This window comes from Malurus melanocephalus, unplaced genomic scaffold (genome assembly GCF_030028575.1).
Source record: "Malurus melanocephalus ecotype Western Australia unplaced genomic scaffold, MMel_1.1 scaffold_39, whole genome shotgun sequence".
Classification (NCBI taxonomy): domain Eukaryota; kingdom Metazoa; phylum Chordata; class Aves; order Passeriformes; family Maluridae; genus Malurus; species Malurus melanocephalus.
Window position 1 is genome coordinate 3,329,434 of NW_026623271.1, and position 16,198 is coordinate 3,345,631.

The 16,198-nt window shown below is 38.1% G+C and overlaps 2 protein-coding genes across 2 annotated transcripts in view; one reads left to right on the forward strand and one right to left on the reverse strand.

Moving 5' to 3' along the window:
- COG5 (component of oligomeric golgi complex 5) overlaps nucleotides 1-16,081 on the reverse strand; it is a 170,758-nt gene extending 154,677 nt beyond the window's left edge. Inside the window, exons 1-6 of the mRNA XM_057364529.1 lie at nucleotides 16,023-16,081; nucleotides 15,064-15,203; nucleotides 14,173-14,230; nucleotides 11,224-11,278; nucleotides 11,058-11,127; nucleotides 5,819-5,939 (exon numbers count right to left, since the gene is read on the reverse strand). Of these exons, the coding sequence (XP_057220512.1) occupies nucleotides 5,819-5,939; nucleotides 11,058-11,127; nucleotides 11,224-11,278; nucleotides 14,173-14,230; nucleotides 15,064-15,203; nucleotides 16,023-16,077 (499 nt within the window). The 5' untranslated portion in view covers nucleotides 16,078-16,081. The remainder of the gene's footprint in view (nucleotides 1-5,818; nucleotides 5,940-11,057; nucleotides 11,128-11,223; nucleotides 11,279-14,172; nucleotides 14,231-15,063; nucleotides 15,204-16,022) is intronic.
- A 28-nt stretch (nucleotides 16,082-16,109) lies between these two features.
- Nucleotides 16,110-16,198, forward strand: part of DUS4L (dihydrouridine synthase 4 like) — a 10,586-nt gene continuing 10,497 nt past the window's right edge. Inside the window, exon 1 of the mRNA XM_057364534.1 lies at nucleotides 16,110-16,176. The gene's annotated coding sequence lies outside the window, so the exon portion shown is untranslated. The remainder of the gene's footprint in view (nucleotides 16,177-16,198) is intronic.

Sequence of the window (16,198 nt, forward strand, 5' to 3'; positions counted from 1 at the left end):
TCAATTCAAACTTAAATCTTTTCTTTCATGTGCCAGTAATTAATTATATGCCTTCTACTGAAAATGGTTAGAAAAAGAATGCATGCCAGAGATTAGGTAAAACATACCAAATGTCTACAAAAAAGGCTTTGTCTAACATCAGGTTTCCAAGCTAGGAATCCTAGTCACAGCAAAACAATTTGACAGTAAAGGCTGTGTATTCTGTGTGCCTTGCTCAAAGAGGATGAAGGGATCTTACACTATTGGCCTCTAATTAATGAAAAATTGTATYAAGTTTTGGAAGTATTTTATTATATAAACAATAATTTCTTATCTTACAGTCAACAGCTGAAATTAATGAATTTGTTACATACCATCATGGTTTTTCTTTATTTCAAACACCAACAAGAAATAAATTGACTTTACCATCAGAAGGGTTTTTTTTTTTTGGCCTGGAATATTACAAATAAAAATTTGCACATTTTTGCAGAAACTTCTTGCAAAATCTTCATTTTATGGTAACAGAATCTCAGGAAAAAAAAAACAAAACAAAGCAAAATAAAAACCAACTCAACTGGAAGGAACAACATGAAATTGAAGAACATGGAGATTACATTCAGCTACAGAAAGGCACAGCATTTTTCAGTCCAGAGAATTTCAGTGAAGGTCTGGCATTGTTACTACTAACACCACTGGGGACAGAAGAAAAATGTTTTAGCAAGGTACTTGCTCTTCCTATGGGTGCAGATGCACCACCTGAAACAGTGGCACTAATGCAGATGGCTCTGAGCCAGTAACAGAATTCAGTCATTCTCAGCAGGACTAATTACCCCAGGCAAAGAGTCATGCAATCAAAGCCATGTAATTTCTGTTAATCAAATCAGTTCACTTACCCCTACAGAACAATGCATTGTGCTACACAGACATATGCCATGTTATTTTGGAGGACTCTAGGTACTGCACAAGGCACAAATTGTAAGGCATCTAAGTCCCTAAGCAAAAGCACCATGAAAGCAACTTTTCCCTCCAGTCTGATGTGTGTTGATTCTTAAGAGAAACTGCATGGCAGTATTAAAATCACCAAATCTGTCTGCTCTGTGTGCTAGCACTGAAAGACTTCACTGACATGATAGCAACCAAGTCCTTCCTCACTTGAACAGCAGTCAACACAAGATCTGGCTTGGCAGTCATATGCTGCAAATTATTGCTTAGAATAGAAAAAAAAATTAAGTTCATCATTGAACCGATTATGGGAAGAAGGCAGCAGTGAAAGAGCTGCCACAGTATCTATGGCAGGTGTTCCAACAGTTYATCATTGCAGGTTTAGTGATACTTTCGTACACATACATAACACATATTGAATGTTACCTCAAAAATGTAGCAGCTAAAATGAAACAGCTTTTAGAAAACAGTATTTAACTGGAAGAACAAATATTACAGTCAGCCAATCTGTAAGCACCTCAGAACAAGTCACTTTGTATTAGTTACATTTACTTATGCTATTTTAATACTCAATTAATAAGGTACAGTGTGGAAACCATAGGTAAGGGTAATTCCACCTTGCAATAGAGATGGTTAACTGATATATAAAATAAACTACGGTAAATACTTATTACTGAAATAGTTGTTTCCTGGATACTAACTCGTAGTGCTTAGCATTTTGATGAACACAAGTATCTTGATGAATGCAAAACAATATTCATCACTAATCCCAAATACTAAAAAACTTGCAGGAATACAGTAACATCTTTCTTTAAAACAGTTGGGCAGCTTAGCTTCTTTCACAGCAAAGGCAAAAAAAATAGATACAGGACATTTACATTCACATACTCAGTATTACTTTCCTTTTCCTGCTCACTGCATTCTCCTAGACCAGACTGACATAATAGCTTTTGGGGGTCAATTTYTGCAGCACTCAAGTAGCACTAAGAACTATGTGAAGTTTATGTGAATGTCAGTCACAACCAGAAGAGAATTGTGTCAGAGAGTTGAGCTGAAGGTCTTTGAGATTTATCTACTACTTCATCTGCAGGAATGATAAAAAGAGGCTGAATTGAAGTGATGGCCATGAATTTTCCAGTCACACTGTCCGAATAATATTCCAGGAGGTATCTGGGCACAATGCCCAACAAACCAACTTGGGAAACACATTTTACATTAAGTATTCAAAAAAAAAACACCAAAAAACCAAACCAAAACAAAACAAAACAAAACAAAAAAACAAACCAAACAAACAACACCTCCCCCCAAAATAAACCTACCCAAAAAATCCCAACAAAACCACACCAAAAAACCCAAACACACTCTGCCCTAAAAATTTTCCTATACTACATCTGCTGTAACAGAGTCAGGAGAGGAGGGGAACACCTCCAAGAAAAACCAAGGATTGGTAGCAGATCAGCTTACTAAGACTTCCTACTTAAGGCAAAACCATCCCTATCTAATTGTCCCTGCTTATTGTATGAGAGTTGAACTAGATCAGCTTCAAAGGGTCTTTCCAACCCACTGGTACATGCTTTGTCTAAAACATTTTTCAAAAGGCTTCAAATACTGGCTCCACAGATCCCCTGAAACTGTCATTGCTGGCAGAACTCTTTCCTAACATTTTAGAAAAAAAATTCTTTGCTTCATTTCAGGACCACTACTTAGTGTTTCAATCACAGTAGATATGGAGATTTAGATTTGTAACTGAATACCACCTTTCTGTCTGAAAAMCACTCTTGTTTATCCAAAGAACATTACTCTCCATCTCAGACCCCTCTTCTCCAAACCACAGCCACATACTTTCAGCTCCTCCACTGGACATCCTCAAGACCTTCAGCCATCATTGCTGCTGTAATTAGGACTTTCTCCAGTTAACCTACATCTTCCTTCAGTGATGGAGCCCCAAAAAGGGACCTGAGGCTCTACYTGAAGCACGAATAAAAGATTTGTTTCAAGTGCCCTGCACACAACACCCTTCTTTATAAAGACCAGTACAAACTTCATTGCCAACAATGGCACACTGGCTACAAAATAAATGAAAGTGGCTTACACTCAATTTGTGAGGAACTATCAACCCTCTTTGCAGAACTGTTATCCATACAGTCATTTCTCCTCTTCCTGCTGTTAGCTACAACTATTTATAGTGAGGACTTAGCACTTGTCTGAAAGAGAAATAAAATCAGTTCACCTAAGACATATCTCCAATTCACTAAGAATATACTTCATTCTAATCCTGTTTCCCAACTTACTTTCCATTCTTCTCTGCTTGATTATTGGTTGTAAATTTAATAAGGATACATGCCATATTACATCACTCAAATCATTAATGAAAACACAAGCAAGCTGCAGAACATGTTTTAACAACACCCTGCTTGATACATTGTCGGGTAAGTGAACAACAGATGAAGGCTTTTGGGATACAGCTTTCTCTAAACTTCTTCATTCACTGTGTGACATTTTCATCTGGATTCTATTGCTGATCGTGCTACTGTGACACGGTGTCAAGAGCCCTATTTAAATCAATGGTGTCAAGAGCCCTATTTAAATCAAACTACAAGACAGTCATTGATCTCTCTAGTCCCAAGGCCTGTTATGCTGCCAACAAAGAAAATACGGTTGGTTAAACAGGATTCATTCTTGATAAATCTGTGTGTCCTACTAYTTAACAGCACTTTTATACAGACTCCAACAAATTGTTTATTTGTTCTAGAGTTCCTTTGTTTAAACTGACCTTTTGCTGCACAACTCAGAATTTTTGTATCTTCATCTGGTAAGTTACTGGCTGCTGTAAGACAGCAATTTCTGCATATCCGTATGGAAGGCAGCAGATACTTTAATGCCTGCAGAATTTCTTCTACGAAAGGGAGCTACATATAGTATACAATTTTCTTGTCACATTCTATTGTTTAATCTTGCTTAGGAATGTTTCTTTTCCACTTCATAAAATATTTGTATCTAAATACCACCAAGAAGCATAGTCAGGGCATATAATTCACTGCATTAGGCACTGTGTGACAACTGAATATTGTCACTTGTTCCACCTATGCAAGGGCTGAACTGGATTGTATAACACAAAGAATCAGCATTAGAGAAACAGCTAGCAGTTTATTCTGCTTTGCTAGAGAAGCCGAAATAAGTTGGAAGGTAGAAGAGTTGCAGAAATCTGGTTTTTAATTTTATATATATATATACGCACACAAATAACTTTTAATCTTTAAAATTACATAGGAAATTAAGCTTTTCTTTTTACTGTGCCAAAGTGTGAAGTTAATTTCAAAGAATGTGAGCCTCCAACACACAGGAATTTTAGATCTAGTTTAGCTTTAAGTACAGATCTCATCAAAAAATTACAAAATGCTTTCAGAGAAACTTCCTAACATCATACACTGAAGCTGGAGATCTGCAGACTACTTTAAGCATCCAGAAAAATCCTGCTTCTCAGTAAAACTACTGTTTCTTGTAGTTCCTCTGATTGACCCATATTTCTGCCTAATTCAAATATTTTATATATTTACCAGAGCCTTTCCAATCACTGCAAAATAAACTTCAAGACACAACAAAGTCAAAGCTGTAAGTAAACTAAGATAGATCTGCTGCAGAATATATATGAATATGCATATTTGTGTCCCCCAAACATACAGAATGTAGAAGTACATAAAAAAACCTTGCCAGTTACCTCCAGATTCTACCCTTACAAACAATGGAAGCTATCTTATAGCACAGAAAGAGCAAAGCTTTCACAGTAATATCACACTGCTGCTGATTTCCAACAAAGCAGAAATTATTCAGCACCACATGTACAACAGAAAGGCAATAAACAAACGGAAGATTTTTTCCTTGAATGAGAGATGAAAGGGATATTCAAAAATATCTGGCTAAACCACAAATCAGCATTCATCTTGGGCATAAACCCCAACTCAAAATCAAGCCTCTGTGACACAGAGGTCCTGATCCGACACCAGGCTTTCACACCACTCAAGTCTACCACCTATTTACTACATCAGATGTTGCAGCAGTTCCCCAGGCCTCTCAAAGCTTTCATATCTCACCACTGGATTGCCAGCACCCTGTGCCTGTTCCCCATGCTTCCCACCCTCCTGACACCACAGAACACTACATCACATTTCCCATCTTTCTGAAGCACAGCATTTCCATATTCTAACCCCACACCACAGCCCGAGTGCTCTCCTGCCACACATCACCACCACCACCCCTCTGCTAAAGATTTCCCACCCATCCCAAYGCTTTCCAGGTCCAGAAGCACAGCACAGTGCTTCCCCAGCCATATCCCAAAACTATGAGCTTTATGAGACCTACCTCACTATTCTTCCTAGAAGCCAATAAAATAAGGGGTAAATTAGTCACTACTGCAGCAGAACACTTCCAGTATCTGAACTAGGTTAGGTATCTGTATATCATATCACCTATGGCTTTCATGGAAGTCACAGGTTCAATATCTTTCTTTTAGAACATAACTAGTAGTTTAAACTCTGCCTTATCATAGTGCAACATCTCCCAAAAGCTAAAGATATATCTGCAGCCTCTGAAGGTGTTTGATACAAACACAAACCAGTAAGAAATTGTTTCACAAAAAAACACTGTTGCCCAAAAGAACACAAGTTACTATCACAGAATTTTTACATTATTAAAGCCCTGTATCTAGAGAAGTCATACAAAAAAATACAAAGGACTAGTAAGTTCTGTCCATGCCATTTCTCAATTTATATCAGGAAATAGAAAGCAAGAACCACAGTAAAAGGTTTTGGGTATCTTTTTGGTTTTTAAGCAAAGTACTGGTGTGAGTCACATGAGTGCAAGCTAAAAATGCATCCAAAAGTACTTAAGAAGGACTCACCAAGTTCATTGAGACTCTGGGCAGCTTTTGTTATCTCTCTGCTTCCTCCTTGCAGTTGTCCTTGAAGTCTCTTACTGAGATACAAGATGCGTATTATCCTCCGCAGCAAGTCACAGGCAGCCTGCAGGGAAATTGTGGCATTAGGGGATATTATCAGTGCATTACAATCACATAATACTAGTCCTCAAGTGTGGAAATATCTTCACCAAAAAAGGAAATGTGAATGTGAATAAAAACAAGGAACTTTAGAACACTGAAATCCCCTTTTTAATAATTTTTAACATGATTTTGTGTTATACAGACYAACTCTTTGAAAAGCTGGTAATTACATTTATGAGGCTACTGAGAKTATGCTGTCATTATCCATGCAAAAACAAAGGAAACTCAAAACCCTGTGACAAAGGCATGTTCTGTTTCGAATTAGAAGTGAGTTTTATTTTACCTTGTGCAACTCTCCTCAGTATTCCCCCCCTCTTTAAGCTTTAGGAAAGTTAAGAAGTTGGCTTTGCTTATTGATCCAAAATAAGCCAAGTGGCAGCACTTACTTCAGAAGACTATAAAACTTATAGACTAAATTGCTATYATAGGTATTGACTCTTATGGTAAGCATATTTGTAAAACTAATTCTCAGCAAAACTTCCAGAATGCCAGTCACCTTCATTCAACCAACTGCTAGTTCACAGTCTTTCATATGCTTATTAAAACACATGGCATTCTTGGTTAAAAATTAAGAATATGGATGTATACATAAATTTTTAGGAAACATTCATGTTTGTTTTTGTTAATACCAAATTAGAAAAACAGACATTACTGCCATCTGAATCAAACATGATAGTTCCATAATTTTTCACTCAACTAAGATGTTGAAATAGGTTTTCTCCTATGCATTAAATAATAGAGACAGAGCAACAGTAAGAGTTGCATTAAGGGTACRGTTCCTCTAGGGCTGGACTGGTTAGGAGGTACATGCTGCAGGAACAGCAACATTTTGGAATGGGGAACAACTAAACTAGAATTCAGAAAAGCAACTCCGACTTCAGTACAGTCACAGKTACAGTCCAACATCTAACAAAAGTGGCAAGTTTGGAACAAGTACAACATAGCTGTTTGGACCTATTTTCTCTGGTACAGAAGGCAAAGTCTCCTGAATTATTAACCTTATGGATATCAAAATTAATTCTAAATTACTTTTAAAAAACCTAGTATCCAAAAGACCTAGAAGCCCCTTTTCAGACTTAAGTTAATTTATTGAAAGCTAATGTTAAAGTGCAGATATGAAAACATAAACACATGAATAATTTCAACCAATATCCACAGCAGAAAGTACAATTTGGTGGTCTCTTCCCTATGCCAGCACAAATGAACAAATCCACAAAAATTTATAGTCTAATTTTACTGAACACCCAGACAGAAGAAAAAGGAAAAATTAGAAAAAAAACCCACTGTGGCAAATCAGGGGAAGCCAAATTACTCTTGCTGCTTTGGGCTCTCTATCACAGTCTGAAGTGCACATTTTCWAAGCATTCTGTGACAATTTAACCATATGATTCCTATTATCCTTAGTGAGAATTAAGTGGAGCTTATCCTGCTTTGAGAGATTAATGTATTAATTTTTATTAATTCATTWCCTTAATTAGAAAAATCTGGATCCACATATCACTTTCATATCTGTGAACTAAATTTCAGCAAGATTAATCAAAAATAGCTTTTTATATAGTGCACTATGCTTTACCAAATAAGAGGGCCTGGTATTACTACTTCTCTTTCAAAATCAATCACTCTCTAATCCAATTGTGTACCTCTGGCTAATGTTTTGCCCAGGAATTCAACTTCTGTTATTTTCCAACCACCTTTTACTTTACATGGCAAAAGATTATTTCTTTTTCGTTGAATTGTTGCTCATTATTTCATGTCCCAAGAAACAATCTTTTAAAAGAAAGTAAGAGATGGSAAAAACTACATTTAGATACAAGAGCAAATAAAAAAAAAAAGTTTTAATTTCCGGCCCTGTGAATTAGTAGGAGGAAAAAAATCTAAAGACACTGTAGATGCACTCTAAATTTTGTCATCATTTCTATTGCATTGTACCCTTGAGAAAGATTGTTTCACCCAAGTATTTTCACTTATGTGAGCTGTTCAACTTAACAGAACTCCCATTCACTGTAAAAGTATGCTATATATAAGGACATGTAACAGAAATAAAGACCTGTATCGAATGGTGGAGCTCTTCACAGAAGCCAGAYCCTCTAACCTGACTACCCGCATTACAGAGGTCTGAATTAATTCAAGAAACATTCCCTTCCCAAGTTGATCAAGTATGCTTTTCTAAAGGAGATGCTTTCATCCAAGGAGGGACAAATTCTATAGCTCAAGCAAGAATTAATTTGGAAAAGGCCAGTGGCCCCAGGTAGTCCAGGTCAYTTTAAGTAAAACTAAAGGTAAACCCTGATTTTTTTTTTTTGAGATCATATTACATTTAGGTTAACTATCTCCTGAAATTTAAAACAAATGTCAACAATAGCAGAAATTATTGCTACAATTTGAGCCATTGAAAAGCCTCTTATTTTTAATTTCAAATTAATTTTAAGAAATTATTGAAAGATTAATTACAAAGAGAGAGTCACTTGAAAATGTGCCAGTGTGTAGCTCATATATGCAAGGTGACTGAACGTATACGTTTTGTTTTTTATGAAGCCTGAAGAAAGAGAAGACAGTCCACTATCTTCAGACTAAATTTACTATTTACTTACAGTAGCATCACGATGAAAACTGCCACTGGTAAATATTTTAACATAAGAATAACTTTAAAATACAGATTTTATTTTTTTTAAGTGTTTTAAATGTTTGTGTATTATAAAGTTTTTCATGCACCAAGATATCTGAAACTAAGAGACCATGTAWAAACACTTGGAGCTGCACAGGAAAGAACCCCCTGAAGGACAAACTCCCTGTATACAAATTTCAGTTGTTAACTACTCCCACTTAGCTTGTGATCAACTATGGAAAGAGTCAGAAGAGGACAGTATTTACAGCAGGAAGTGAGTCTGCTGCTACCTTGGGATGCCATGAAGCTCTAAGAGCAGAGTAAGACGTAATATAAACAGGCACACAGCAGAAATTTAAAATTCAGGACTAGATTCCAAGTTTAAAAATGAACTTGCAATGAGAATGCTTATGAAAAAGCCAGACTATATTAAAAACAATTAAGGATGGCAAAATCTAGCTTTGTGCAAGTCAAATATTCCTTCAGTTGTGAGCAGTCCCACAGCAATCAATGGAGAGGTACTAAAATAACACCATCACAAGTACAAGAGGCACTGAAACATCATGCATTTCAGTGAAACATACCTGCCAACCCTACAGATTTGACAGAAGGCAACTTCTTTACCAGGTATCTTTTTTACCAATTGTAGAACAGCTGATAAAATTAGTAAGTTTGACAATGTCCCAAGCCATAAGTCTTGCATTTGGAAGCAATTTTATATTCTAAGTCCTATCATTGCCAGGAAGTGAATCGTTTGCTGTGCTGTGCCCTTCCTTCCTCAACAAAGGAGTCACCCAGGTAAAGGACACCACAGTGCATCTTGGGGAGGAGATTGAGTGAATCTCAATCTGGAGAGAGATTGAGAGAAGCTCAAATTGGAGAGTTGAGCTTTACTATTGACTTAACTGTCCCTAAGTTCAGCTTCATTTCTTAATTCAGGTGCCCTGACCCCCCAACTCCTCCCAGCAATGTAGGGCAAACTAAAGCACCCACAATGTGTCTGCCAACACACAGGGACAGCAGCTCTTGTGCTGAAGATAGACTCTCACTGGCAGACAATCTGGAATCATTCCTCTTTCTACACTAATGCTAGGAAGAGCAGCCTAGCAGGCTGCCTCTTTCTCTGCACCTCTTTTTTCTTGACTTACAGCAAGAAAAGTCAGATATTACAAATCCCCTGGCACAGCCTGAGTAAAGCTTATGCAGGATGGATGCAGCTCTCACATCAGAGGAAAACCGATGTAACCCTGCTACAGCCAAGAGGAAGCAGAGAGAGCCCAAGAAACATTTCCTAAGTTCAGGGACTCATTCTTCTCAGACATCCTTCTGCAGATTGACTTCATGTAAGAGCAGGGCAGAAATGATCTTCACCTTTAGCCCCACATTCTCACAACCTACRTGTGCAACACGCATCAGAGAACAACAAAAAAATTGGAACCTAATCTGCTACATGGAAGTCATGGGACTTCTGGCCAGTGGCAAATACAGTAATGGCTGGAGCTGAAAACAAGAGGAGAAGCACATGGGCCAAACTGGCTAAACAGAGTGTTAAGTGTTCCCTGCTGAACTTCACTGCTACTGAAAGTAATACAGAAAACAGAAGTTCAGCCAAGAGACAGTGCASCTGCTCCACCACTCCCCAGACTAGAAACTGAATGAGTCTGCTATTCTACAACAGCAGTCACTTGCAGACTAAAATCTACTTGAGTGGATATTCACAGCTCAAAATTCAGGCAAACATGCAAAGACAAATAGTTCAAACAATAACTCATTAAACACTTCTGGGGTTGGAGCTGTGTTGTGTTTCAAATCATAAACTTAGTAGAATGTAGGTACACGATCCCAAAGATCTACAGAATAGTTTTCAACCATTTTAAAAAYATCTGTGGAAGTGTTTGACACTTATCTCACCATCATTGTGCTAAGGTCTCTCCCACTGCTACCCTTTAACAGAGATCCACATTCTTCTGTAAACTCTACTTATATTAAAAGGCAGGGACAAGTATGCACCTGGGCTTACAAATCTCCAGAACCACAAATGACTCCTTAAGTTGCATCCCAACTATTTTGAAAGAATTAATTGCCAAACTCTTTACTAAATTGCAGCAAGGCATGCATTAAGTTAGGGGGGCAAAAAGTGTCTTCTACACAACATCACTATAACATTAAATACCAAAATAGTACAAACAATTATGAAAATTTAATTAATCTCTACTCAGATAACCTTCCCTCTTCCCTCCATCTCTACATAGCTTAATTAGCTAGTGCAAAGGTCAATTTTCTACTTCGCAATACAAGGCACTTCTCAGCAGCTGTTGAATAGACACAAATACAGATTTTCAGAAAAATACTGACAACAAACCAACAAACCACAGACTACTGGGGTAGAAACCAGACATGTACCCATGTCTGACAATTGTGAAATAACACATGTACAAAAAGGATTTTTGAAAATATGTTTTTCATGCAACTTACTTGAAGTTTTGCCAGCTGAGCTGTGCGAGACACTATTTTGTTGTAGGGGTCAACAATTTTAACTCTAATTCTAAAAATAAGAAGAGAAATGTATTTATGGCAGTGTTAATATAGTATTGTAGAACATAAGAATTTATACTTTCTAATCACATAATGAATGGCATACCTATCAACAGTGCTTTGTAGAGCACCAATTCTAGTTTGCATCATTTGGAGGACACCTGCAAAATAAAACAGATTTTTTGCATGGAACAGTCATCAATTACAGAAAGAGATTTTCTTCAAATCATATTAACTACTGCAGACTACTTTAGCATAAACCAAAACCAGTTTCTCCCTTTATAACAAAGAATTCAGAGAGACCAAAATTAATAAAATAAAGCATTCTGGGAAATAAACTGAGCAGGCAATAGGTCACTTACTGAATGTTATGGAAAATGTATTGGTAGAGAACATAAACCATCATTTGTGAAGTTTCAAACAATATTTAGAGGATGCTACTTTCTATGAGAATGATGATCAGGACTGCAGTTCAAATTATATAACCTGGTATAAACACCTGAACATGACATACAAAAAAGGCACAACCTATTTAACACTATTTATTTTAAAGCGTGACTAGACTGCTCAGAGAAACCAATGGACAAAGAGGACTGAGAGGATACACAATTCTATTTCAAGGCTTTCTTCCTGTGCATAAGCATCTTTAGCAAAAAGTAAGGTATCAATGTCATTGTAAGGTCATCTGATTTAAATTACAGAGCAAACTACCCTAATCATGTTTGTTCCACATTAGTTTGGCAAAGCAGCACAAGGAAAGCCAACAAGCATGCTTGTTCTTTTCTTGGTAAATTGCAAATAAAGTAGTAGGGGATAGGAATCATTTTTGCAATACAGAATCAGCCTGCTGAGAATTTAATTAAGTTAGACAAACCCAGACCTATGAAATTATTTTTGTTCCAGTTACTGTTAGCATTCTAAAACATACTTTTTGTAAAGCCCTGTTTACAAGCATGCCATCATTAAATTAGATAAAACTGCCGCATGATACGGTAAGATGGAAGATAAACAAAACTATTGCTAATAATTATATTCAGGTTATCTTGTACTGTGACTGTATCTCAYTCATTTTGTATAAATATGTAATCTTTTCCATATTTCAGAATTATTAGCTTAGCCTAGTGAAAGGCTCATGGGTTCTCTGTTATTTAAACATGGTATGTCAGGCATGCAATTCTCACAGACCATGAGGATGAAGATATGAGATACAGTGAAAAGCTGGYAAAATAGGCTGCATTGTCTACTCTRCATTGCAATAACGGGGGAGGGCCAGTGCCACAACACTGCTGCATTTAAAGCTGTGATAYTGCAATTAAGCACACAACAGCCCTTTTCCCAGAGATCGGAATAAGGATGGGTGAAAAGGCACTCTACCCTCTTCMCCTACTGTGGTAGATACAGGATGGTACAATTTAGCCTATCTTAAAATAACAGGTAGCTCAAGATGTGTACTGAATTACCTACAGACAGAAAAGAATATGTCGACTAGAGCTGTGTACCATTAAAAAAAGTGCACAGGCCTAAAAAAGAAAGGACTCCACAAGCTGGGTGTACCATTTTGAAATGTTTAATGAGATTCACTTTCACACATCCAAATGACTATGCATGCTGTGAATTAGCTCCATAATCTTCACTTGCTAACTTTCTTGATACATATTCCAAGAGCTATGCATTTCTAAATTCACAATTAAAAAATCTGTTGGCATTTATCTTTCCTTTTTCTTATGAATCTCAACTCAGTGTTTCCTTTAAGAGCATCACCCTAAGTAAATGGAAAAATTTCAACAAATTTGAGGTGAATTGAATTTTATTTTTACTTTGCAGTATTTGTTGTAAAACATGCATTATTTATCACACCTGCCACACACAGAAACATTTCCTAACTGAGTAGTTGTTTTGAAATACTTCATTCTTTCCTCAGAGCARTTTCAGAAAGGAATGCCTTCAGAAACAACTATAATTTCAGAAAAGGGAATTCCACTGAGCACAAATTGCTGAAAATTGTGACTGGGAGGTATTTATCAGTCACAACTGACTATACATTCCTGTCTATTTCTTATTTAGAGAATGAACACGTATTTCAGTCTCCTATGCTTGATTCCCCAAGTGTTCAAAAAGTTATTCAGGAGCTACCATTGCTAGATTAAATAGCCATTTCTTTAATTTTACAGCTATCTGCAAATACTGACACAAAATACTATATCCATGCAATTTCAAAGACTAAGGATATACTGTAATTATCAGTAACAAAAAAAAACTCTGGTTATGCCAAAACCTGAAAGCAGAAAAAAGAACCAAGTTAAATTACTTAGTAAGTTACAAAGGGGAAAAGGGGACGTGCTCCAGACATTCTAGCATGTTATAGAGGTAAGTATCTGTCTACACATAAAAACATCCACCAAACCATATGACGCTCTCAGCAAAGTGACAAAGAGCAGAATAGCAGGTTTAATGAGCTTCTGGCACGAGAACAATATACTGCAACCATTTGCTATACAGATTCAATGGCTCCTAAGTAAAGCCTTTGAAAATCAGCAGTTTATGTCAAAATCCACATCTCAAACAGTGGAATAAAACTAAGGTACGTATTTAACTTAGTAGCCCTTTACTAGGAAAAAATATCTCAACACAGTTTAGACTATGTGTTACAGCCCCTTTGGTTAAGATGTGCAAACTACACAAGAAATGTATGTGCAACATCAAGTTGGTGCCCACAGCAACAGACATATGCTAATGTTGCAACAAAATTAGKCTTATTTAGAAAAATATATTAAGAAGTCAAAAAAGGCTTTATTGCTAATGTTGCTCAGAACTGATTATCAAAATACATTTTCCTATGAAGCAGCTACTCCAGAGAAGCATTAGCCAAATCTTCTCCCTGGAGCTCCATCTACTGACATAAAAAAAGAAAAGCTGCCACATGTTACTCCTCAGAAATCAGATGCGGAGCCTTAACATTAGGGGCCCAAGCTGGCAGTGAATTATATTCTCTGCAAAGATTCTAAAAATGCATCTTCCATTCTAAGAACAGCAAGCATAATCTAACAGTATTTACCTTCCAGGGATTCAATTCCAGTTGCTTGGGCCAACAGATCTTCATGTCTTGCCACAACCTTTAAAAAAACAATATAGAAATCAGCAGGTACATCTTACAGGAGAAAGGGTTTTCAGAACACAAGGTGTTTTAAATCAGAAAAGCAGCAAGCTCCGAATGAGAAGAGAGTCAGTAACTGCAGCAGAGCTGACATCTTAATTAAAGCCAGCAGAGCAATCACATTTCAACACACCTTCATACTTAATAATTGTAAGTGTGAACTTACTAATCACACCATAATAATGTATAGTAGTGCTTTTTTTTTTTCTATTTATGACATTTATAAACTAATTCCCGAAGAACTTACCAACAGGGGCAAGGGGAGGGAGGAAGCAGGTTTTGAGATTACATACAAACTTAGCATGTGTTCTCATTGCAAGGTCCACTGTGGATTTATGGTTTCTGCATAGAGAAAGTCTTCTATCATTTAAACTCAAAAGCCTTTCTTAATATAGATTATATTTGTCTAGCTAAAGGTAAGTCTTAGGGTTTACACTACTCTTCAGCACAGTATGTAAGGGTGAATGTTTTCCCTATCTTCTCGCAATGTCATCTTAAAACATGGACTCAAGTGTTTCATGATAGTTACATTTGGAAATTGGATAATTTGGAACGAGTCTTCCTTCTTACAAGGAATGATAGAATACAGAAACTGAAACAATGTATGGGCTCCTGGTAGGTGTATTAAGTGTGGGCTTCACTGAGCTGTCAGACTGACTACAAGTTTAGCTGCAGGTTGTCCCTTTAGCAACAGCTTGCAGAAAAGAATGGGCAATCTCACAATTTACAACATCCTAAGATTATTAATTTTCTATCAACCACCCCAGAATAACAGGTATGTTTTAAACTTACTTGTAAATGCAGCTCTTTATCCAACTGGCTAATACCTTGAGCAAGTTTTGCCAGTTGCTCAGCTATCACAGCCTGATGGATGGACTGGGAAGTGTAAGCTTTCACATCAAAGTCTTCTCTGAAGAAGTCAGCATAACATTCTGAAAAAGGATTTAGATTTYATATTCATGCTTCAGAAGAATTAAACAATATTTATAGACCTATAGTGTACACTTCTCATATCTTTAATTTCTTCTGAGTGATTCTCTAGATCACATAGTATAAATGTGAGAAGAGACTACAGTGGTGAGAAACAAGTTTAGAATTGGAAACAGGGGTTCGTGTTTCTTTTTGGGCTTTTTTTTTGGCAGACGGTGATACTCATGTTTCTTTATTCCCCGCAACCTTTCCCTGAGCAGAATACACGAAAAAGTATCAATACCTTATTTTTTCAAACTTTGCAGCATAACCAGGGTGAAGCTGTTGAGCCTGTACCCATAACCAAACACACCAGACAGCTGCAGATCACTTGAAAGTGGCATGAGGCACAACTTGATGAAATCATACCAGACTTCAACAAAGGTGTGAAGATTTTATAAAAAACTAAGACTGATACTGCAATGATGACTTTGGATCAAGCAAGACCAGGTTTCCCAAACAGCTTCTCCTAATTCAACGAGCACCTTCACCTCTCCTTCCAGAACAATTTTTTTCCCTTTGGAAGCAAGCGAGCCCGAGCGCACACTCCATCCCGCAGCCCCTCAGCCGCGGTCCCTCCCGTCACCGGGGCTCGCTCCGCCGCCCAAACTTCCCGWGACTCGCCAGCGCGGCGCTTCCCCGCCCGCTCTGCCCGGGCTCCGCCCGCCCGGCCCAACRCCGCCTCGCAGGGGACCCTGGGGCCGCCGCGGACGGGCCGCCGAGGGGCCGTGCCGGCGGAGGCTGTGCCCGACGCTGCCCCCGAGCCCCCGGCCGCGCCTCACCGTCCGCCCGCAGCTCGGCGAGCTCCGGGGCGGGGGCGGCCCCCGCCTCCTCCATGCTGGCGGTGCCCGAGCCCGCGCGTCACTCCCGGACGCGGCGCGCGGCGATGATGGCGAAGGCGCGCGACGGAGCGGGCGGCGGCGGCGGCGGCACGTGGTGAGCGGGGCGGCGGGAGCGA